The 23,646-nt window shown below is 45.5% G+C and overlaps 1 protein-coding gene across 2 annotated transcripts in view; it reads right to left on the reverse strand.

Annotated features, from left to right (window-relative positions):
• LOC140476620 (zinc finger FYVE domain-containing protein 1-like) overlaps nt 1–3,885 on the reverse strand; it is a 93,613-nt gene extending 89,728 nt beyond the window's left edge. For both annotated transcript variants that reach the window (XM_072569502.1, XM_072569503.1), the window contains exon 1: nt 3,261–3,885. In XM_072569502.1, coding sequence (XP_072425603.1) covers nt 3,261–3,734 — 474 coding nt within the window. In that variant the 5' untranslated portion in view covers nt 3,735–3,885. The remainder of the gene's footprint in view (nt 1–3,260) is intronic.
• Between the last annotated feature and the right edge of the window lie 19,761 nt (nt 3,886–23,646).

Here is a 23,646-nt window from a genome sequence, read left to right on the forward strand (position 1 = left end):
TTACATGCTGCTTTCAGGCCTCCCAATCAGTTCTCAATCCATCAGATATAGCCATTGTTATCAGAACCCCTAATCTTTCAAAAAGGCTATTGTATGGGACACAATCAAAGGCTTTTCATGTTGCTGAGTTGACAAGTTTTATCATTTTACCATTCAATAAATTCATTGTTTTACTTGACCAAAGAGCTGCTTTCTCATTAGAGAAAGATAACTGATGCTGGTTTAACCTGAGGGTCACCACATTTGAGACAAGAGATGTGGTTGCAAAGCAGAATCCTTCCACAGAAATGGAAATTGAAACTACACTATCAGGCATCAGTCTGCATCATACACATGCCATGCAACCAACTGAGATAATTGGCTCCTGCCCTTTTACCTCCTTCACTGTCCTGCCTGAACACCGTGTATCCTCGAATATTCAGCTGCCAGTCCTGCACTTCTCTCAACCATGTCTCAGTGACAGCAATTATATCATAACTCCATGTTTTAATTTGTGCTTTCAACTCAGCTGCCTTGTTTGTCAGACTCGTAGCATTGAGATCCAACCTGCCCCTGTACCATAACTCACCCTTCCTGACTCACTTACTGTCACTTTAAATTTTCGCCATTCACTTCCCTTGTTGAACATACTGTTTAGCTCCCAAATCTGTCAAGTCAGTTTCAACTCTTTCCAACATCCTGAGCAAACCTCCGGAAGACTGTTGGTCCCCATTTTTGGACTAGATCAGATTCCCTACAGTGTGGAAACAAGCCCTTCGGCCCAACTAGTCCACACCTCCCTCCGAAGAGTAACCCACCCAGACCCATTCCCTCTAATTAATGCATCTAATTCTACGGGGAATTTAGCATGAACAATTCACCTAACCTGCACATCTTTGGACTGTGGGCGGAAACCGGAGCACCCGGAGGAAACCCAAGCAGACATCGGGAGAATGTGCAAACTCCACACAGACCGGGGGCTGGAATCGAACCCAGGTCCCTGGTGCTGTGAGGCAGCAGTGCTAACCACTGAGCCACCATGCCGCCTCTTCTGATTCAGGCGCAACAATATCTGCCCTGTACAGCTCCCACCGCCCTCAAAATCATATCCAATGTCCCAAAAATCTAAAGCCCTCCCTCCCACATCACCTCTCCAGCCATGGAGTCATCTGGGCTATCCTGCAATTCTGGACTTACCTGCATGTAGCACCAGAAGTAATTCAGAGATTACTATCTTTAAGGTCCTGTTCTCTACTCTTTTTCCTAGCTATCTAAATTCTGCTTTCAGGATCTCATTCATTTTTCTGCCTACATTGTCAATATCAACATATATCACGATCTTGGTCTGTTTGCCCTCCACCTTCAGAATGCACTACAGTTATTCAGTGACATTCCTGGCACCAGGGAGGCAACATACTATCCTGGAGTCTCTTTTGCAGCTACAGAAATACAAGTCTGTTCTCCTTACAATTTAATCTAATACAATTGCAGCCCTGCCATTCATTTTTTTTTACCCCTGTTAAGCAGTGACCCACACACGAAGTTGGCTACCACTGCTACTGTACGGTCATCTCCCCTAACGGTATTCAAAATGTCATTTATTTGAAAGGGGGAAAGCCACAGGGGACTCCTGCATGACACGCCTCCTCTACTCTGCCTGGTGGAGAACCATGCTTTTTCTGTCTGCTACCTGCACCTGAGGTGTGAGCACCTCACTAAACATGCTATCCACCACACGCTCAACACTGCAGATGTTCCAGTGAATTCACCAGCAGCTCCAGTTCCAAACTATGATTCAGCAATAATTGCGACTGGAAACACTTCACCATGGACAACTGAAACTTCCATGATTTGCCATACAGTACAAGAGGACCATATCACAAGTGCAAGCTCTGCTGTCACGACTTCTTTTAAGCCCTTGTGCAACTCTTTTTAAAACAAAATAGGTTTATGTAAGAATACTGCTACCTTACCTCCTTTACCCTAATTCACTTACATTTCTTTATTACATTGGCCCTGACTTTCACTTATTCCTGTTGTTTCTCAGTTAATCCCTTCTTCTAAAAATGTGCACTTTCTAAAAAAAGAACCAACTGATACACCACTTTCCTGTGACATCACTGCTTTGATTTGTTTTTCCAATCAGGAGCCTCCTGAAGACACAGTTATTAAACTAAGATTCCTCTCCTTCAGCTTAGTTGAAGTTAAAGAACATTGTCCTACAAACTACGAACCCTGAAAAAGGACCTCACAAACTACAAACAAAAACAACAAAATACCTTAGGCTGAATTCACTCAACTTCTGCACCCAACCATTCATGTCAAGTCATATGAGGAATGTTTGAGGTCTCTAAGTCTATACTTGATAGAATTTCAAAGGACGAGGGGGATTTAATTGAAACATACAGAATATTGAATGGTCTTGACAGAGTGGATATTGGGAAGATGTTACCATTGGTAGGATTAAAAGGCATCTAGATAGGTATATGAATAGGAAGGGTTTAGAGGGATATAGGCCAGGTGCTAGCAGGTGGGACTAGATTGGATTGGGACATCTGGTCGGCATGGACATGGGCCAAAGGGTCTGTTTCCGCGCTGTACATCTCTATGACTGTATGAGGGCACAGTCTTAGAGTAAAGGGAATACCTGTTAGAACAGAGACAAGGAAAAACGTCTTCAGCCAGACTGATGAATCTCTGGAATTTATTGCCACAGAAGGCTGTTGAGGCCAGGAGTATATTTAACACCGAGATAGACAGGTTCTTCACTATCAAGGGTTACAGGGAGAAAGTGGGAGAATGGGGTTGAGAAACTTATCAGCCAATGACTGAATGGCAAAACTGACTCGCTGGGCTAAATGCCCTAAATTCTACTCCCGTGTCTTGTGGTCTAGAGATGTGAGGAAAAACCTTTTCCACCCAGACGGTTGTGGAAATCACTAACTGAAAAAGGGTGAGAGAGGCAGAGGCAGAGGCAGAGTTTAAGCGGTATTTAGGTGTGCACTTGGGACGCCAAGTGAGAGTTAGATGGATTTCTTTTTGTTTGGACAGGCGCGGGCACGATAGGGTGGATGGGTCCTTTTCTGTGTTGTTGATCTCTGCTACTCTATCCTCCCTCAAAAAATTGTGGAGGAGGGGGCTCTCTCAGCAGTCCCTCGGATACCTTCCCTGCTTTTGTACTCCATCCCCTCGAGCACTGAGCTCTAGTTACTACCCAATTCGGTCCATACCCTCCCACCCCCCTCCCCTGTTTGGTCCAGGTATTAAAAGGCTTCCTTCACCTGGATCTGTTCCTGCTCGTCCACCAGAAGGAAGCTGCTGGCGGTCTGGCTCCTCAGCCTGTCAAGTTCTGCCTGTTGTTTGTGGTCCTCCCCAGGCCCGGCCTCGGCCTCCGGCTGCGGGTAGTTACTGACCGGGTGCTTGCGGCGGTTCGAGTGGCCCCGGCGGTGGCACTCGGCGCACACGTTGACCTTGCAGGCCAGGCAGCGGCAGCAGGCCCGGCGCCGGCCCCCGCTCGGCTTGTTGCCGTTGCACTGGTCACAGTACGGGAGGTGGCCGGGTCTCAGGCGGCTCCTCTCATGGTCCCGGAGTCGGGGCTGACTGTGCAGCTCCCGCTCACACACGGCGCACTGCAGGCTGCCGCACTCATCACACTCGAAGGCCGCCTCCGAGCCGCTGCACGCGTAACTCTCCTGACAGCGGAGCAGCTGCTCGGGCCCCGCAGCTGAGTTTGAGGCCCCGATCCCCCCGCTCATTATTCTCCTGTTTCTCACTCGGGCACCGACACCCGAATCACAACAACAACACAGTTCAGCCTCGACCTCGGCTCCGGATCCCCTCGGCGACTCACTCGGGTTACGATCCGACTCCTCTGGGCGTTTCGTTCGGCTCCGGGTCGTTCGGGTTGGGTTCGGCTCCGGCTCCGGCTCCTTTCGGCTCCGGGTCGTTCGGGTTGGGTTCGGCTTCGGCTCCGGCTCCTTTCGGCGGGTCGTTCGGGTTGGGTTCGGCTCCGGGTCGTTCGGGTTGGGTTCGGCTGCGGGTCGTTTCAGCGTGTCATTCTGCTTCGGCTCCTCTTGGCGAATATGTCGAGTTCGCTTTCGTTCCTCTCTATTATTGCGGTGTGACTCCAGGTTCCAGTGTCTGCAGTTATTTGCTCTTTCGCTTCGGTCCCACACAACACCAGGTTATAGTGCAACAGGTTTATTTGGAAGCAAGTGAGCAACTTCACGTAATGTGCAACTTATGATCAATCTTGTTGTCCTCGGAGGTAAATGCGCTTGTTAAGGAAGGTTTGGGAAATAAAAAAAACCTGAGTCCACACCAAGAACTGCACTTCTCAGCATTTCGCCCATTGCCTACAGGCTTTTACATTTGAGGTGCACATCTAGAAACCTTTAGTAAACTGAGTTAAAAATCACACAACACCAGGTTATGGTCCAACAGGTTTAATTATAAGCACTGGCTCCTTCATCAGCTGCTTGTGGTGTACACAATTGTAAGACACAGAATTTATAGCAAAAGTTTACAGTGTGATGTAACTGAAATTATACATTGAAAAATACCTTGATTGTTTGTTAAGTCTCAACTGTTAGAATGGCCATGTTAGTTTCACTACTTTTCATATGTAAATCACACAATTTTTAAAAAAGTTACATTCGCAGGTTAACTTTAACAATTGGTATCAGCCCAGATAATGTGTTGAAGATGTCAGTCCCCTGTTTGATTAGATTACTAACAGTGTGGAAACAGGCCCTTTGGCCCAACAAGTCCACACTGACCCTCTGAAGAGCAACTCACCCAGACCCATTCCCCTACACCTAACACTTTAGCGTGGCCAATTCACCTAACTTGCACATTTTTTGGACTGTGGGAGGAAACCGGAGCACTCAGAGGAAACCCACACAGACACTGGGAGAATGTGCAAACTCCACACAGACAGTTGCCTGAGGTGGGAACTGAACCCGGGTCTCTGGGGCAGCAGTGCTAACCACTGTGCCACCCACTGTGTGCTGTTGTCTGTGCCATAATGTTTAGACGGATTCTGATCTTAAAAAATGAGTAGGTGATAGTAATAGTGACCACATTTTGGTTGCATTTACTTCAGTGATGTAAAGAGATAGGTATATACCCAAGGTCAAGAGTTATAATTGGGGGGAAAGGCAATTATGATGTGATTAGGCAAGGTTTAAGATGCATAGGATGGGGAAGGAAACTTCAAGAAATTGAAATGTGGTGCTTATTCAAGGAACAGCTACTGTGTGTCTTTTGATAAGTATGTACCTGTCAAGCAGAGAGGAAGTGGTCAAGCAAGGGAACCATGGTTTGCGAAAGAAGTTGAATCTCTTGACCAAGTGAAAGAAGAGAGTTTATGTAAAGATGAGACGTGAAGGCTCCGTTAGAGCGTTTGAGAGTTACAAGTTAGCCAGAAAAGACCTAAGAAGAGCCAGGAGGGGACATGAGAAGTCTTGGTCAGGTAGGAACAAGGAAAATCCTAAAGCTTTCTATAGGTATGTCAGGAATTAAAAAATGACTAGGGTAAGATTAGGGCCAATCAAGGAAAGTAGTGAGAAGTTATGCATGGAGTCACCGGAGATAGGAGAGGCACCTAAATGAATATTTTTCATCAGCATTTGCACCAGAAAAACATGTTGTCGAGCAGAATACTGAGATACAGGCTACTAGACTAGATGGGATTGAGGGTCACAAGGAGGTGGTGTTGGCAATTCCAGAAAGTGCAAAAACAGACATATCCCCTGGGCTGGTGGAATTTATACTGGGATTCTCTGAGAGGTTAGAGACGAGATTGCTGAGCTTTTGGCTTTGATTTTTATGTTGTCATTATCTCCAGGAATAGTGTCAGAAGGCTGGAGGACAGCAAATGTTGCCCCACTTGCTCAAGAACATGAGCGGCACGGTGTCTCAGTGGTTAGCACTGCTGCCTCACAGCACCAGGTTCGATTCCTGCCTTGAGCGACTGTCTGTGTGAAGTTTGCACATTCTCTCCGTGTCTGTGTGGGTTTCCTCCGGGTGCTCTGGTTTCCTCCCACATTCCAAAGATGTGCAGGCCAAGTGAATTGGTCATGCTAAATTGCCCATAGTGTTAGGTGCATTAGTTTGGGGTAAATATAGGGTAAGGGAGTGGGTCTAGGTGGGTTGCTCTTCAGAGAGTCGGTGTAGACCTGTTGGACTGAAGGGCCTGTCTCCATACTGTAGGATATCTAATCTAAGGAGGAGAATAGAGACTACCTTGGTAATCATAAACCAGTGAGCCTTACTTCAGTTCTGGGCAAAGTGTTGGAAAGGATTGAGAGATAGGATTTATAATAATTCTAGAAAGGAATAATTTGATTAGGGATAGTCAACACGGTTTTGTGACGGGTAGATCATGCCTCACAAACCTTATTGTGTTTTTTGAGATGGTGACCAAACAGGTGGATGAGGGTAAAGCGGTTGATGTGGTGTATCTGGATTTAGTAAAGTGTTTGATAAGGTTTCCCATGGAAGGCTATTGCAGAAAATATGGTGGCATGGGATTGAGGGTGATTTAGCGATTTGGATGAGAAATTGGCTAGCTGAAAGAAGACAGAGGGTGGTGGTTGATGGGAAATGTTCATCCTGGGGTTCAGTTACTAGTTTGTACCGCAGTGAACTGTTTTGGGTCCACTGCTGTTTGTCGATTTTATGTATGATCCGGATTAAGGCATAGAAGGATGGTTTCGTAAATTTCCGGATGCCACTAAAGTCGGTGGAGTTGTAGATGGTGCAGAAGGGTGTTACAGGTTACAGAGTGACCTAGATAAGCGGCAGCGCTGGGCTGAGAGGTGGCAAATGGAGTTTGATGCAGAAAAGTGTGAGATGATTCACTTTGGAAGGAGTAACAGGAATATAGCGTACTGGGCTAATGGTAGGATTCTTAGTAGTGTAGATGAGCAGAGAGATCTCAGTGCCCTGAAAGTTGTCTAGGTTAATAGGGTTGTTAAAAAGGTGTTCAATGTGTTAGCTTTTATTTATAGAGGGATTGAGTTTCGGAGCCATGAGGTCATGTTGTAGCTGTACAAAACTATGGTGTGGCTGCAGTTGGAGTATTGCGTACAGTTCTGGTCACTGCATTATAGGAAGGATGTGGAAGCTTTAGAAAGGGTGCCGAGGAGATTACTAGGATGTTGCCTGATATAGAGGAAAGGTCTTATGAGGAAAGGCTGAGGGACTTGAAGCTGTTTTCGTTTGAAGAAGGTCGAAGAACCTTAATAGAAGCGTGATCAGAGGATTAGGTCGGGTGGACACTGGGAGCCTTTCTCTCGCATGGTGATGGCTCGCGTGAGGGGACATTGATGAATTGAATTGAATTTATTGTCATCTGGACCAAGGCACAGTGAAAAGTTTTGTCTTTTGATCAATACAGGCAGATCACATAGTTAAATAGCATAGATAAGTAAATAATAAGTAAACAGTGGTAAAAACAAAAACACAGGTACAGGCGAATGCTAAGAGTTTGAGTCCATTCAGTATTCTAACAACAGTAGGGTAGAAACTGTTTCGAAACCGGCTGGTGCATGTGTTCAGGCTTCTGTACCACCTTCCTGATGGTCGAGGTTGTAGAAAAACATTGCCAGGGTGGGATGGATCTTTGAGAATGCTGATAGTTGGCCTGGTAGATGGATTCTATAGATGGGAGGTTGGCCTTTGTGATTGTCTGGACCAAGTTCACCCCTCTGTAACCATCTCTGCTCTTGAGTAGTACAGTTGCTGTATCAGGTAGTGATACGTCCAGACAGAATGCTCTCAATGGCGCACCGATAAAAGTTGGCAAGGATATTTGCTGAAAATGTGTTGCTGGGAAAGCGCAGCAGGTCAGGCAGCATCCAAGGAGCAGGAGAATCGACATTTCGGGCATGAGCCCTTCTTCAGGAATGAGGAAAGTGTGTCCGGCAGGCTAAGATAAAAGGTAGGGAGGAGGGACTTGGGAGAGGGGCGTTGGAAATGTGATAGGTGGAAGGAGGTTAAGGTGAGGGTGATAGGCCGGAGAGGGGGTGAGGGCAGAGAGGTCAGGAAGAAGATTGCAGGTTAGGAAGATGCCGCTGAGTTCGAAGGTTGGGACTGAGACAAGATTGGGGGAGGGGAATTGAGGAAACTGGAGAAATCTGCGTTCATCCCTTGTGGTTGGAGGGTTCCTAGGTGGAAGATGAGGCGCTCTTCCTCCAGCCATCGTGTTGCTATGGTCTGGCGATGGAGGAGTCCAAGGACCTGCATATCCATGGTGGAGTGGGAGGGGGAGTTGAAGTGTTGAGCCACGGGGTGGTTGGGTTGTTTGGTCCGGGTGTCCCAGAGGTGTTCTCTGAAACATTCTGCAAGTAGGCGGCCTGTCTCTCCAATATAGAGGAGGCCACATCGGGTGCAGCGGATGCAGTAAATGATGTGTGTGGAGGTGCAGGTGAGTTTGTGGCGGATATGGAAGGATCCTTGGGGCCTTGGAGGGAAGTAAGGGGGGAGGTGTGGGCGCAAGTTTTGCATTTTTGCGGTTGCAGGGGAAGGTGCAGTCGAATTCATGTTGCTTGTCATCTGCATGTGTGGCTACTAAGGATAGCTGGTCATGTCGTTTCATGGCTAGTTGGTGTTCATGGATTTGACTGGGACAACACTACTATTATAGGACAAGCCAAACAGAACAGCCAGGGAATTCCTAGAGGTATGGCACTCATCCACAGATTCAATCAATAAGCACATCGATCTGGATACAATATACCGGCCACTGCAACGGACAGCTGGAACTGACAACCGGAAGCGGCAGATTCAAACCACTATAAATGCCGGAGGAACATCACAGAAGCGCTTCACAGGAGGCTCCCAAGCACTGAGGATGTCACCTAGACAGGAGACGAAACGTCTGCAACACAAATTCCCAGCTCGGCGAACAATAGGGAGTTCAAGTGTTTGGCCAGATGGTTGGGTTGTTTGGTGCATGTCCCAAGATGTTCTCTGAAATGTTCCACAAGTTGGTGTCGTATCTCACCAACGTAGAGGAGACCACATTGAGAGCAATAGGCACAGTTGGTTAGGTGTTTGGAGGTGCAGGGAAATCTCTGCTGGATGGGGAAGGATCCTTTGGGGCCTTGGATGGAGGTGTGTGCGCAGTTTTACAGCTCTTGCAGTGGCAGGGTAAGATGCAAGGAGTGGAGGGTGGGTTGGTGGAGGGTGTGGACCTAACTAGGGAGTCGTGGAGGAAATGGTCTCTGCAAAATGCTGAAAGGGGGAGAGAGAGAAATATATCTCTGGTATTGGGGTCTGACTGTAGGTGACGGAAATGGCAGAGGATGATGTGTTTTATCCAGAAGTTGGTGGGGTGGAAAGTGAGAAGTGGGGTGGGGGGGAGAGGGTGTTTTGTCTTGTTGTGGTTGAAGGGGTGGGGTTCAAGGATGGAGGTGCAGGAAGTGGAGGAGATGTGCTGGAGGGCATTGTTGAGCACAATGGTGGGGAAATTGCTGTCCTTGAAGCAGGAGGCCATCTGGAGTGGAATTGGTTCTCCTGGAAGCAGATGCAGCAGTGGCGGAGAAATTGGGAGTAAGAGGTAACAGGAAGAGGGTATTATAAGGACCTGTAGTCCAGGTACACCTCTCTCCTCCCCCCACCCTATCCCAGATTCAAGTCTCCAACTTGGCAACGCCCTCTTGAACTGTCCTACCTGTCCATTTTCCTTCTGCTCCATCCTTGACTCTAACCTATCACCATCACCCCCCCACCTTCTTCTACCTATTGCATTCCCAGCTACCTCCCAGCCCCAGCCCCACTCCTTCCCATTTATATCTCAGCCCCCTTGCCCCCACCCCCACCCTGATGAAGAGCTTGTGCTCAAAACATCGACTCTCCTACTCCTGACTGGCTGTACTTTTCCAGCACTACACCTTTTGAGGTTCATTTGGAAGTTCAAGGATTCCAAGTCAGGTTCTTTGTCACGTAGCTAGAGGGACAGGATTATAGGACTTTATAGTCAAAGGTCATTAGTGTCATACAAGTGATGCTGTTAAGTCTAGATTGCTGTTAAGTCTTTAACCACTTCGAATGGGGATGCAGGTTTTGATTGATTAATATGTAAATCCCAGAACTTCTTTCAAGTGACTGTCCTGAACTAACTTAAGGTTTTTTAAAAAAATTACATCTCTGCTCAGACAGTGCAATAAAGGTGTGAGGGGTATGTTTGTGTTTGTGCGTGTGGGAGAGAAGGTGTGCTGGATAGTGTGTGCATGAGTGTGATGGAGTATATACCTGTGAGAGTCAGAGTGTATATAGTGGGATCACCTGCAGTAGAACCCTGGATCCTGGTTGAGGCTGTCAGCCTCTACTTGGTGACTCTGCGTTGTTGCGTCTCCTGAAGTCTGCCTTGGAGGATAGTCGCCCGAAGATCGGAGACCCAATGTCTTTGACTGCCGAAATGTTCCCCGACTGGGAGGGTACATTCCTATCTGAAGATTGTTGCATGGTATTCATTCATATGTTGTCGTAGCATTGGCTTGGTCTAGCCAATATACCATGCCTTGAAGTATCCTTGCCTACAGCATATGAGATAGATAATGTTGGCTGAGACACATGAGTTCCTGCCATGCACGTGGTGGATGGTGTCCCCATTGTGTCACAGTACAGCAACACTTCACAGGAGACTCCAAAGCGCTGAGAATGTCACCTAGACAGGGGATGAAATATCTGCAAATGAACCTCCCAGCTTGGTGAACATATTCACAACTACAGCATTTGTTCCACATTTTGTTGAAAATTACCCGTCCCCATTACAATTACTCACCGTGCTAAGGCCTCATTCAATGTGATTATTACCCATCACCATCATTTAATTCTTCTTCATTTTACACATTTGATATATTTTCTGTTTTATTTTATTTTGGCTTTTCTTACTACCACCATATGATAGTGTTGAGACTTGTCACCATGTCCTGACACTGTGTAACAAACCTGGATAGGTTCTGTCATCTGTTCATCTGTCATAGAGTTATACAGTCCAACCAGTTCAGTTCAACTATAAGGAACGTTGTGGGTCTTGACATTTCTTGGGTGAATGACTTGTACCATTGAATAATAGGGGACTGCTTGAGACTGTTGTTCAACTCAAGCTACTTCTTTCGTACGCCGATCATGAAGCCATAGTGTTCAGGTCAAAACCTCTCATCGGTTTTTTAATCTCTATTTATACTTCCACGTTTTTCCGTCCTACGCTTTCTCCAATTCCTTTGTTGTCATCTTCATATTGACTGTCACATCCATAATCACTGTCATGTGCTCTTAAAATCAAGGGTTTCCACAGCAACCCATTCTTGTCTTCAACCTTGGATTAATTAATGCTGGCCAGCTCATAACTTTGTCAGGATCTTATTGTGGTGTTTAATTCTTACTTTCTTCACAAATGGACATTTTGTCAAAAATGTGTGTGTTTCTAATGGAGCCTCACATCTCTGACAGTTTTTGAGCATATGAGATCTACCTTGATGGCTGCACAGTGGCTCAGTGGTTAGCACTGCTGCATCATAGTGCCAGGGACCTGGCTTCAATTCCAGGTTCTGGTAACTGTGTGTGGAGTTTGCACCTTCTCTCTATGCCTACATGGGTTTCTTCCAGATGCTCTGGTTTCCTCCCACGGTCCTGAGATGTGCAGGTTAGGTGAATTGGCCATGCTAAATTGCCCATAGTATTCAGGGATATGTAGGTTAAGTGCATTCGTCAGGGGAAATGTAAGTAATAGGGTGGGGGAATGGGTCTGGATGGGATACTCTTTGGATGGTTTGTGTGGACTTGTTGGGCCAAATAGCCTGTTTCCACACTGTCAGCATTCTAGGATCTCTGATTGATCTACTTTCTTGATCAATCGGGTCAGTGGGCTGGGAAGTGGCAGATGGAGTTTAATTTGGATAAATGTGAGGTACTGCATTTTGGTAAAACAAACTAGGGCAGGTCTTATCCAGTTAATGAGAGGGTGTTGGGTAATGTTGTAGAACAGAGACCTCAAGGTTCAGGTAAGTAATTCTTCAAAGTTTATGTCACATGTAGACAGTGTGGTTTAGAAGGTGTTTTACATGCTTACCTTTATTGCTGAGACCTTTTGAGTACAGGGGTTGGGATGTCAGGTTGAGATAGCACAGGACATTGAGGACTCTTTTGGACTGCTGTGGAAATTTCTGATGTCCTATTATAGGAAGAATATTATTAAACTTGCAAGGGTCCAAAAATGTTTACCAGTATGTTGCTGGGAATGTGCATTTGAATTATAAATAGGCTGGGACATTTTTCACTGGAGTAGAAGTGGTTGAGGGGTGACCATTTCACTGTTTATAATATCAAAGGGCAAAGAGAAGGTGAATAGCAAGGTCCTTTTCACAAGGGTGGATGCGTGAAAATAGGGGTCCTATTTTTAAGGTGAGAGGAGAAAGATTTTTAAAAGGACATGAGGGGCAACTATTTTAGAGTGGTGATAGAGGATGTGGTGAATGCAGGTACAGTGACAACATTTAAGATATTTGGATAAGTTCATGAATAGGAAATGTTTGGAGGGATATAGGCCAAATGGAGGCAAGTGGGACTAGTTTAGTTTGGAAACATGGTCAATGTGGACGAGAACATACAATGGTACAGCACTGTCCAGGCCCTTCAACTCTTGATGTTGTGCCGACCTTTTCTCCTACTCTAAGATCAAACTAACCTACATACCCTTCATTATACTATCATCCAGCTGATCCAAGAGATGCTTAAATGTCCCTAATGTATCTGACTCTGCATTCCATGCACATACCACTCCCTGTGTAAAGAACCCTACTCTGACATCTCCACTAAACCTACCTCTAATCACCTTAAAAGTATCCCCCTCATGATAGCCATTTCTGCCCTGGAAAAAAGTCTCTGACTGTTCACTCTATCTATGCCTCTCATCATATTGTACATCTCTAAAAAGTCTCCCAATGAGAAGAGCCTTGGCTGCTCTCCAGTCCAGGCAACATCCTAGTAAATCATCTCTGTATCCTCTCTAAAGCTTCCACATCCTTTCTATAATGAAGCGACCAGGACTGAACACAAAATTCCAAGTGTGTGAAAGTGAGGACTGCAGATGCTTTAGAACAGAGTCGAGAGTGTGTTACTGGAAAAGCATAGCAGGTCAGGCAGCATCTGAGGAGCTGGGGAATCGATGTTTCTGGCTTAAGCCCTTCATTCTAAGCATGATTGCACTAGGGCTGTATGGAGCTGCAACATAACTTCGCAGCTCTTAAACTCAATCCACCTCCTAAGGGAAGCCAACATACCCTTAGAAGGGAGATTGAGCTTAACTACCACCTTAACTACCTTACCAACTTGGGTGGTGACTTTGAGAGATCTATGGACATGGACCCCAAGATCCCTCTGTTCCTCCACACTGCCAAGAATCCTGCTTTTAACCCTGTAATCTGCATTCAAATTTGACCTTCAGAAATGAATCACTTCACACTTTTCCAGGTTGAATACCAACTGCCACTTACCAGCCCAATTCTGCATCCTGGAAGAGAGTGAGCACTGCAGATTCATTTTGCTAATGTTATTCATGAAAGCTTAAACTAATTCAGCAGGGGGATGGGAACCTAAGTTATAGTTCCAGTGTCCAGGAGGTTGAGAGGAATGAAGTCAGAAATAAGGCTTCAAGGTTGCACGAGTGCACCAGCAAGCAGGAAGGTGGTTTGAAGTGTGTCTACTTCAACGGCAGGAGCATCCGGAATAAGGTGGGTGAACTTGCAGCATGGGTTTGTACCTGGGACTTCGAAATTGTGGCCATTTTGGAGACATTGATTGAGCAGGGATAGGAGTGGTTAATGCAGGTCCAGGATTTAGATGTTCGGTAAGAACAGTGAAGATGGTAAAAGAGAAAGAAGTGTGGCATTGTTAGTCAATGACAGTATTACAGTGACAGAATGGATGTTTGAGGACTCACCTACTGAGGCAGTATGGCTGGAAACAGTAAAAGAGGTCACCCTGTTGGGAGTTTTCTGTAGGCCTCCGAATAGTTCCAGGGATGTAGAGGAAAGGATAGCAGAGATGATTCTGAATAGGAACAAGAGTAACAGAGTAGTTATCATGCGGGACTTAAACTATAGTATTTCCAGTCAATATTTGAAAAGTTAAAGTACTTTAGATGGGTCAGTTTTTGTCCAATATATGCAGGAGGGTTTTCTGACATAGTATGTAGGCAGGCCATCAAGGGGCGAGGCCACATTGGATTTGGCACTGGGTATTGAACCGGGTCAGGTGTTAGATTTGGTGGTAGGTGAGCACTTTGATGTGAGCGACCACAATTCGGTTACGTTTACTTTAGCAATGGAAAGGGATAGGTACATACTGCAGGACAAGAGTTATAGCTGGGGGAAAGGCAATTCTGATGTAATTAGGCAGGATTTAGGATGCTTAGGGGTTGGGGAAGGAAACTGCAGGGGATGGGCACAGTTGAAATGTGGGGCTTATCATTGGCACGCAGTAGCTGTTCCTTGAATAAGTATGTACCTGTCAGGCAGGGAGGAAGTGGTTGAACAAGGGAGCCATGGTCCACTAAAGAAGTGGAGTCTCTTGTCAAGAGGAAGAAGAAGTTATGTTAGGATGAGACATAAAGGCTCAGTTAGGGCACTTGAGAGTTACAAGTTAGCCAGGAAAGGCCTAAAGAGAGCTAAGAAGAGCCAGGAGGGCACATGACAAATTGTTGGCAGGTAGGATCAAGGAAAACCTTGATCAAGCATTCTATAGGTGTATCAGGAATAAAAGAATGACTAGAGAAAGATGAGCGCAAATCAAGAATAGTAGTGGGAAGCTGTGCGTGGAGTACGAGGAGATAGGGGAAGCGCTAAGTGAATATTTTTCGTCAGTATTCACACTGGAAAAAGACAATATTGTTGAGGAGAATACGGAGATACGGGCTACTAGACTAGACAGGATTGAGGTTCACAAGGAGGAACAATTCTGGAAAGTGTTTTTAAAAAAAAAAAGTCCCAACTGGGTCGGTTGGGATTTACCCTAGGATTCTCTGGGAAGCCAGGGAAGAGATTGCAGAGCCTTTGGCTTCGATCTTTATGTCATCATTATTGACAGGAATAGTGCCAGAAGACTGGAGGATAGCAAATGTTGTTCCCTTGTTCAAGAAGGGGTAGAGACAACCCTGGAAATTATAGACCAGTGAGCCTTACTTTGGTTGTGGTTAAAGCATTGGAAAATGTTATATGAGAGAGAGAGGATTTATAATCATCTGGAGAAGAATAAGTTGATTAGGGATAGTCAACACGGTTTTGTGAAGGGTAGGTTGTGCCTCACAAACCTTTATTGAATTCTGTGAGAAGGTGACCAAATAGGTGGATGAGGGTAAAGCGGTTGTGGTATATGTGGATTTCAGTAAGGCGTTTGATAAGGTTCTCCATAGTAAGCTATTGCACAAAATACAGAAGCATGGGATTGAGGGTAATTTAGTGGTTTGGATCAGAAATTGGAGAGCTGAAAGAAGACAGAGGGTGGTGGTTAATGGGAAATATTCATCCTGGAGTTCACTTACTAATGGTGTACCTCAAGTATTTGTTTTGGGACCACTGCTGTTTGCCATTTTTTATAAATGACCCTAGATGAGGGTCAAGAAGGATGGATTAGTAAATTTGCGAATGACACAAGTTGGTGGAGTTGTGGATAGTGCTGAAGGATGTGTGCAGGAGAGTTTCCTGACACAATATGTAAACAGGCCAACAAGAGGTGAGGCTATACTGGATTTGGTTCTAGGTAATGAACCAGGCCAGGTGTTAGAATTGGAGGTAGGTGAGCACTTCGGCGGCAGTGACCACAACTCGGTGACTTTTACTCTAGTGATGGAGAGGGATAAGTGTGCACTGCAGGGCAACAGTTATAGCTGGGGGCAGGGAAATTATGATGCAGTGAGGCATGACTTAGGATGCGTGGATTGGAAAAATAGGCTTCAAGGGAAGGACACAAATGATATGTGGAGATTGTTCAAGGAACAGCTAATGGGTGTCCTTGATAAGTATGTACCAGTCAGGCAGGGAGTAAAGGGTCTTGTGAGGGAGCTGTGGTTTAACAAGGAATTGGAATCCCTTGTGAAAGGGAAGAGGGCGGCCTATGTAAAGATGAGGCGTGAAGGTTCAGTTGGGGTGATTGAGAGTTATAAGGTAGCCAGGAAGGATCTAAAGAGAGAGCTAAGAGCAGCGAGAAGGGGACTTGAAAAGTCCTTAGTTGGTAGGATTAGGGAAAACCCAAAGGCTTTCTATAGGTATGTCAGGAATAAAAGGATGACTAGGGTAGGTATCGGTCCAGTCAAGTATAGTAGTGGGAAGTTGTGTGTGGAGGCGGAGGAGATTGGGGAGACACTAAATCAATACTTTTCGTCAGTATTCACTCAGGAACAGGACATTGTTGCCGATGTGAATACTGAGTCGCAATTAATTAGAATGGACGGCTTTGAGGTATGTAGGGAAGAGGTGTTGGAAATTATGGAAAGGATGAAAATGAATAAGTCCCCTGGGCCTGATGGCATTTATCCTAGGATCCTCTGGGAAGCTAGGGAGGAGATAGCTGAGCCATTGGCCTTGAATTTTATGTCGTCGTTGTCTACGGGAATAGTGCCAGAAATCTGGAGGATAGCGAATGTGGTCCCCTTGTTCAAGAAGGGGAGCAGGGATAGCCCGAGTAACTATAGGCCAGTGAGTCTCACTTCTGTTGTGGACAAAGTCTTAGAGAGAATTGTAAGGGATAGGATTTATGAACATCTGGATAAGAATAACGTGATCAAGGATAGTCAGCATGGTTTTGTGAAGGGCAGGTCATGCCTCACAAACCTATTGAATTCTTTGAGAAGGTGACCAAGGAAGTGGACGAGGGTAAAGCAGTAGATGTGGTGTATATGGATTTTAGCAAGGCGTTCGATAAGGTACCCCATGGCAGGCTAATGCAAAAACTACGGAGGTATGGCATTGAGGGTGCATTAGAGGTTTGGATTAGGAATTGGCTGGCTGGAAGGAGACAGAGGATAGTAGTTGATGGTATAGGTTCATCTTGGAGCGCAGTTACTAGCGGTGTTCCACAAGGATCTGTTTTGGGACCATTGCTGTTTGTCATTTTTATAAATGACCTGGAGGAGGAGCTTGAAGGCTGGGTGAGTAAGTTTGCGGATGACATGAAAGTCGGTGGAGTTGTGGACAGCGAAGAAGGATGTGGCAGGTTACAGTGCGATATAGATAAGTTGCAGAGCTGGGCAGTAAGGTGGCAAATGGAATTCAATGTAGCTAAGTGTGAAGTCATTCACTTTGGTAGCAGTAACAAGAAGATGGATTACTGGGCTAATGGTAGACTACTTGGTAGTGTGGATGAGCAGAAGGATCTTGGTGTCCATGTACACAGATCTTTGAAAGTTGCCACCCAGGTAAATAGTGCTGTGAAGAAGGCATATGGTGTACTGGGCTTTATTGGTAGAGGAATTGAGTTCCGGAGTCCTGAGGTCATGTTGCAGTTGTATAAGACTCTGGTGCGGCCGCATCTGGAGTATTGTGTGCAGTTTTGGTCACCATACTACAGGAAGGATGTGGAGGCATTGGAACGGGTGCAGAAGAGGTTTACCAGGATGTTGCCTGGTATGGTAGGAAGATCGTATGAGGAAAGGCTGAGGCGCTTGGGGCTTTTCTCATTGGGAAAAAGAAGGTTTAGGGGTGATTTGATAGAGGTGTACAAGATGATTAGGGGTTTAGATAGGGTTGACAGTGAGAACCTTTTTCCGCATATGGAGTCAGCTGTTACCAGGGGACACAGCTTTAAATTAAGGGGGCGTAGGTATAGGACAGATGTTAGGGGTAGATTTTTTACTCAGCGGGTTGTGAGTTCATGGAATGCCCTGCCAATAGCAGTGGTGGACTCTCCCTCTTTATGGTCATTTAAGCAGGCATTGGACAAGCATATGGAGGTTATTGGGCTAGTGTAGGTTAGGTAGGCTTCGGTCGGTGCAACATCGAGGGCCGAAGGGCCTGTACTGCACTGTTATTTTCTATGTAAACTATGTAAACTATGTTGCAGGTTACAGAGGAACACAGGTAAGCTGCAGAGCTGAGCTGAGAGGTGGCAAATGGAGTATAATGCGGAAAAGTGTGAGGTGATTCACTTTGGAAGGAATAAAGAGTGCTGGGCTAATGGTAAGATTCTTGGCAGTGTAGATTAGCAGAGAGATCTGTGTTCATGTACATAGCTCCCTGAAAGTTGATAGGGTTGTTAAGAAGACATACGGTGCCTAAGCTTTGGAAAGGGTTCCGAGGAGATTTACTAGGATGTTGCCTGGTATGGAGGGAAGGTCTTATGAGGAAAGGCTGAGGGACTCGAGGCTGTTTTCATTAGCAAAAAGAAGGTTGAGAGATGACTTAATTGAGACATACAGATAGGGTTAGATAGGGTGGACAGTGAGAGCCTTTTTTTTTCCCCAGATGGTGAGTTAGCATTAGGGGAAATAGCTATAAGTTGATGGGTGATAGATATAGGACAGATGTCAGAGGTAGTTTCTTTACTCTGGGAGTAGTAGGGGCCTGGAACACCCTGCCTGCAACAATAGTAGACTCACCAAGGGAATAGTGTAGAATAGATGGGCTTCAGATTGGTTCCATAGGTCAGCACAACAACGAGGCTGAAGGTCCTGTACTGCGCTGTAATGTTCTGTGCAGATACTGGAGATCAGAGTCGAGGAGTGTGGTGCTGAGAAAGCCCAGCCAGTCAGGCAGCATCCAAGCGGCAGGGAAATCGAGATTTCAAGCATAAGCTCGTTGAATTCCTGATGAAGAACTTGTGCTTGAAACCTCGATTCTCCTGCTCTTCGGATGCTGCCTGACCGGCTGTGCTTTTCCAGCGCAATACTCTCTACAGTTCTGCATCCTGTCAATGTCTCGTTGCAACCTACAACAACCCTTCACACTATCCATCACTACACCAACCTTCACTTCATCGGCACACATACCAACCCACCCTCCCACTAACTCGTTGAAGTCATTTATAAAAAATCACAAAGAGTGGAGGTCCCAGAACAGATCCCTGTGGATCACCACTGGTCACGAGCTACAGGCTGAATACTTTCCATCTACTACCACCCTCTGTCTTCCATGGGCCAGCCGATTCTGTATCCAGACCACCAAATATCCCTGTATCTCCTGCCTCCTTACTTTCTGAATGAGTCTACTGTGGGGAACTTAATCAAACGCCTTGCTAAAATCCATGTACACCACATCCACTGCTCTATTTGGATCAAAGGGTCTATTACCATGCTTTAAGTCTTAATTACCTTGTGTTAATCCAAGTTGGGTACAGATTGCAGCTTAGTAGAAAGCTGTTAATCAGTCAAGATGACTTGGTGTTATATGCTAATTTTATCCAGGTATTGGAGACCCTATTATTCTAATAGCATTTGATTCCAGAGCCATATAGTGAGTTCCCACTCACTCCACTCTAAGTAATTATTCTCTGGCATTTCTGCTGTTAGTTTGTGTTAGGAATCTAGGTGAACCATGGACTTTTTTTTTGCTTGTGGTGTGTTATGCTATTCATTCTGTCAGAAGATCTCAGTTTTTTTTAGGACATTGAGCTCACACAGTCCTTTTATGATATCAGTGTTAGTTTTTCCACAGAATTGACATAAGATTTGAATCACAGTGACCTTAAATGTCTCAAGTGTTTTCCATTTCTGAATAAATGCAGCTGGGATCTGCATCTTGAGTGTTGGCATATCAAGCTCACCATCTCTATTCTTAGAGTATAAGAGTTATAGGGCATCGGTTGTTTGTGGAAGGAGATTTAGGAACTGCTTAGTTACATTCTGGATTATGTAATCAAGTCTGCAAAAGCTGTTCTGAGATGTTTCTGTCTGGATCAACCTGGGAATGATATGTTGGATAGGCACATGGAACATAGTACAATGAAGGGTATGTAGATTAGTTTGAGCTTTGAGGATAAAAGGTCGGCACAACATTTGAGGGCCAACGGGCCTGTACGATGCTGTTCCATGTTCCACGTGTCCTCAAGATCTCAACTTTTTATGTCGATTGGAAAGCAGATGTTAGGCATATTGGAGACACAGTTCTTCAGCTTCTTCCCCCCCCCTCTGCTGCACATGTCCATGCTGCACCGTGCCATGCACGGTGGCACAGTGGTTAGCACTGCTGCCTCACAGCGCCTGAGACCCGGGTTCATTTCCCGCCTCAGGCGACTGACTGTGTGGAGTTTGCACGTTCTCCCCGTGTCTGCGTGGGTTTCCTCCGGGTGCTCCGGTTTCCTCCCACAGTCCAAAGATGTGCAGGCCAGGTGAATTGGCCATGCTAAATTGCCCATAGTGTTAGGTAAGGGGTAAATGTAGATGTAGGGGTATGGGTGGGTTACGCTTCGGCGGGGCGGTGTGGACTTGTTGGGCCGAAGGGCCTGTTTCCACACTGTAAGTAATCTAATCTAATCTAATCTACACCTAGTTACCATTCTATCTCCCCATGTATGAAATAATGTCTCCCTTTAATGTTTAGTTCTCTTCAAGATTATATAGAAAGGCTGAGAGGTGAAGTGAAAGGTGCAGTCTTTGCGATATTTGTTATAAATACCGTGTTAATGCATAAACATTGATCCAGCATGTGATTACCACCCTTTTAAAAGGGCTGTAATTATCTGCAAAGGCCAGAGCAGAGAAGTTAAATCTTGGATTGTTCAATGTCATGAAGACACCTAAGTCTATCTTTTCCAGGGCACATGCTAATCGACCCAATACAGTGTTGAAAAGTATTGGAGATAGAGGATTGCCCTGTTTGACTTCCTTCGCTCTATATTTTTATTAGGTTGGTTTTTGACCAGTTGCTTTTTACCACTGTTGTATGATTTGTGTACAAGTTTTCAGTCAGCAGTGTAGAATTTTCAGGGAGGCTGGCCCAGTGCAGTACCTTAATAAGCAATGTGTCACTGATAGAATCAAATGTCTTTGTGAGGTCAATAAAGGCAAGGTTCCACACAGTAGGCTATTGCACAAAATAAGGAGTTTCGGGATTGAAGGTGATTTAGCGGTTTGGGTCAGAAATTGGCTAGCTGAAAGAAGACAGAGCATGGCGATTGATGGGAAATGTTCATCCTGGAACTCAGTTAATGGTGTACCATAAGGATCTATTTTGGGGCCACTGCTGTTTGTCATTTATGTAAATGATCTGGAGGTGGGCATAGAAAGATGATGGGTTAGTAAATTTGCAGATGACACTAAGGTAGGCAGAGTTGTGGACAGTGTCGAAGGATGTTGTGGGTTACAGAGGGACATAGATAAGATATAGAGCTGGGCTGAGAAATGGCAAATGGAGGTTAATGCAGAAAAGTGTGAGGTAGTTCACTTTGAAAGAAGTAACAGGAGTGCAGAGTACTGGGCTAATGGTAAAAATCTTGCCAGTGTAGATGAACAGAGATCTGTGTCCAGGAGCATAAATCCCTGAAAGTTGCCACCCAGGTTGATAGGGTTGTTAAGAAGGCATATGGTGTGTTGGCGTTTGGTAGGGGGATTGAGTTTTGGAGCCACGAGGTCATGCTTCAGCTGTACAAGACACTGGTAAGACCACACCTGGAGTATTGTGTACAGTTCTGGTCACCACTATATGGGAAGGATATGGAAGCTTTGGAAAGGGTTCAGAGGAGATTTATTAGGATGTTGCCTGGGATGGAAGGAAGGCCTTAATGAGAGAGGCTGAGGGAACTGAGGTGTTTTCATTGAAGAGAAGGAAGTTAAGATGTGATTTAATTGAGACGTATTAGATAATCAGATGGTTAGATAGGGTGGACAGTGAGAGTCTTTTTCCTTGGATGGTGAAGGCTAACACGAGGGGACATAACTTTAACTTGAAGGGTGATAGATTTAGGACAGATATTAAGAGCAGTTTCTTTACTCTGAGAGTAGTTGGGATTTGGAACTGCATTAGGGGCATTTCAACTGGCATTGGACATACATATGGATAATAATGGAGCAGTGTAGGTTAGAGGGGCATCAGATTAATTTCACAGGTTGGCGCAACATCAAGGGCCAAAAGGCCTGTACTGCGCTGTAATGTTCTATGTTCTACACCATCAGATGATGGTTGTGGTTATGGAGGTTTGTCACTTCAGCTCTGTTATCTCTGTAGGCGTTTTTCAGGGAAGTGTCCTCAGCCCAACCATCTTCAGCTGTTTCATCATTCCAGCATAAGATAGTGGGAATGTGTAATCATTAGCAAACAAGGTTCAATACCATGTGCGATTCCTTGGAGACTGAAGCATTCAATGTTCAACTGCAGTAAGATCTGCACAATATCTAGGCTTGGGCTGACAAGTGGCTAGTAAGATTTGTGACCTACAAATGACCATCTAGAGTGTGAGACAATTTACCTACGGGCTGTTGCGGATAAGAGTGATAGGTCAGGCACTATTAGAGTGGGAAGTCAGGGTGGGCAGGAGCTGTGTAAAAACAAAAAAAAATTGACGATGAACAAAATACTGAACTATATTTCATTAATGAATGCAAACAACTGACGCAGAGGCAGAAACAAAAACAGAAATTGCTGGAGAAACTTAGCAAATTTTGGCAACATAGAACATGACAGCGCAGTACAGGACCTTCAGCCCTCGATGGTTTCACAGGTCATTGCAACAATCTGAAGCCCATCTACACTATTCCATTTTCATCTATATGTCTATCTAATTTAAATGCCCTTAAAGTTGGTGAGTCTCCTACTGTTGTAGGCAGGCAGTTCTACGCCTCTACTACACTCTGGGTTTCCTTGATCCTATCTGCCAATGACATCTCATGTCCTCTCTTGGTTCTTCTTCACTCTCTCTCGAGGTCTTTCCAGGCTGGCTTGTAACTCTTAAGCACCCTAACTGAGCCTTCACGTCTCATCCTAACATAAGCCGCCTTCTTCCTCTCTTGACAAGAAATTCAACGTCTTTAGTAAAACACGGCTCCCTCCCATGACCACTTCCTCCCTGCCTGACAAGTACATATTTATCAAGGACATGCAGTGGCTGTTCCTTGAATAAGGTCCATGTTTCAATTGTGCCCATCCCCTGCAGTTTTCTTCCCCATCCTATGCATCCTAAACTTTGCCTAATTGCATCAAAATTGCCTTTCCCCCAGCTATAGCTCTTGCCCTGCGGTATGTACCTACCCCTTCCCATTGCTAAAGTAAACATAACTGAATTGTGGTCACTATCACCAAAGTGCTCACCTACCTCCAAATCTAGCACCTGGCCTGGTTCATTACCCAGTACCAACTACAATGTGACCTCACCCCTTGTTGGCCTATCTAAGGGCGGCATGGTGGCACAGTGGTTAGCACTGCTGCCTCACAGCACTAGAGACCCGGGTTCAATTCTCGCCTCAGGCGACTGTGCAAACTCCACACAGTCATTCTCCCCGTGTCTGCGTGGGTTTCCTCCGGGTGCTCCGGTTTCCTCCCACAATCCAAAAATGTGTAGGCTAGGTGAATTGTCCATGCTAAATTGCCCATAGTGTTAGGTGACTGGGTAAGTGTAAGGGAATGGGTCTGGGTGGCTTGCGCTTTGGTGGGTCGGTGTGGACTTGTTGGGCAGAAGGGCCTGTTTCCACACTGTAAGTAATCTAATCTCATCTAATCTACATCCTTTGTCAGG

This window comes from Chiloscyllium punctatum, chromosome 4 (assembly GCF_047496795.1).
Source record: "Chiloscyllium punctatum isolate Juve2018m chromosome 4, sChiPun1.3, whole genome shotgun sequence".
Taxonomy (NCBI): Eukaryota; Metazoa; Chordata; class Chondrichthyes; order Orectolobiformes; family Hemiscylliidae; genus Chiloscyllium; species Chiloscyllium punctatum.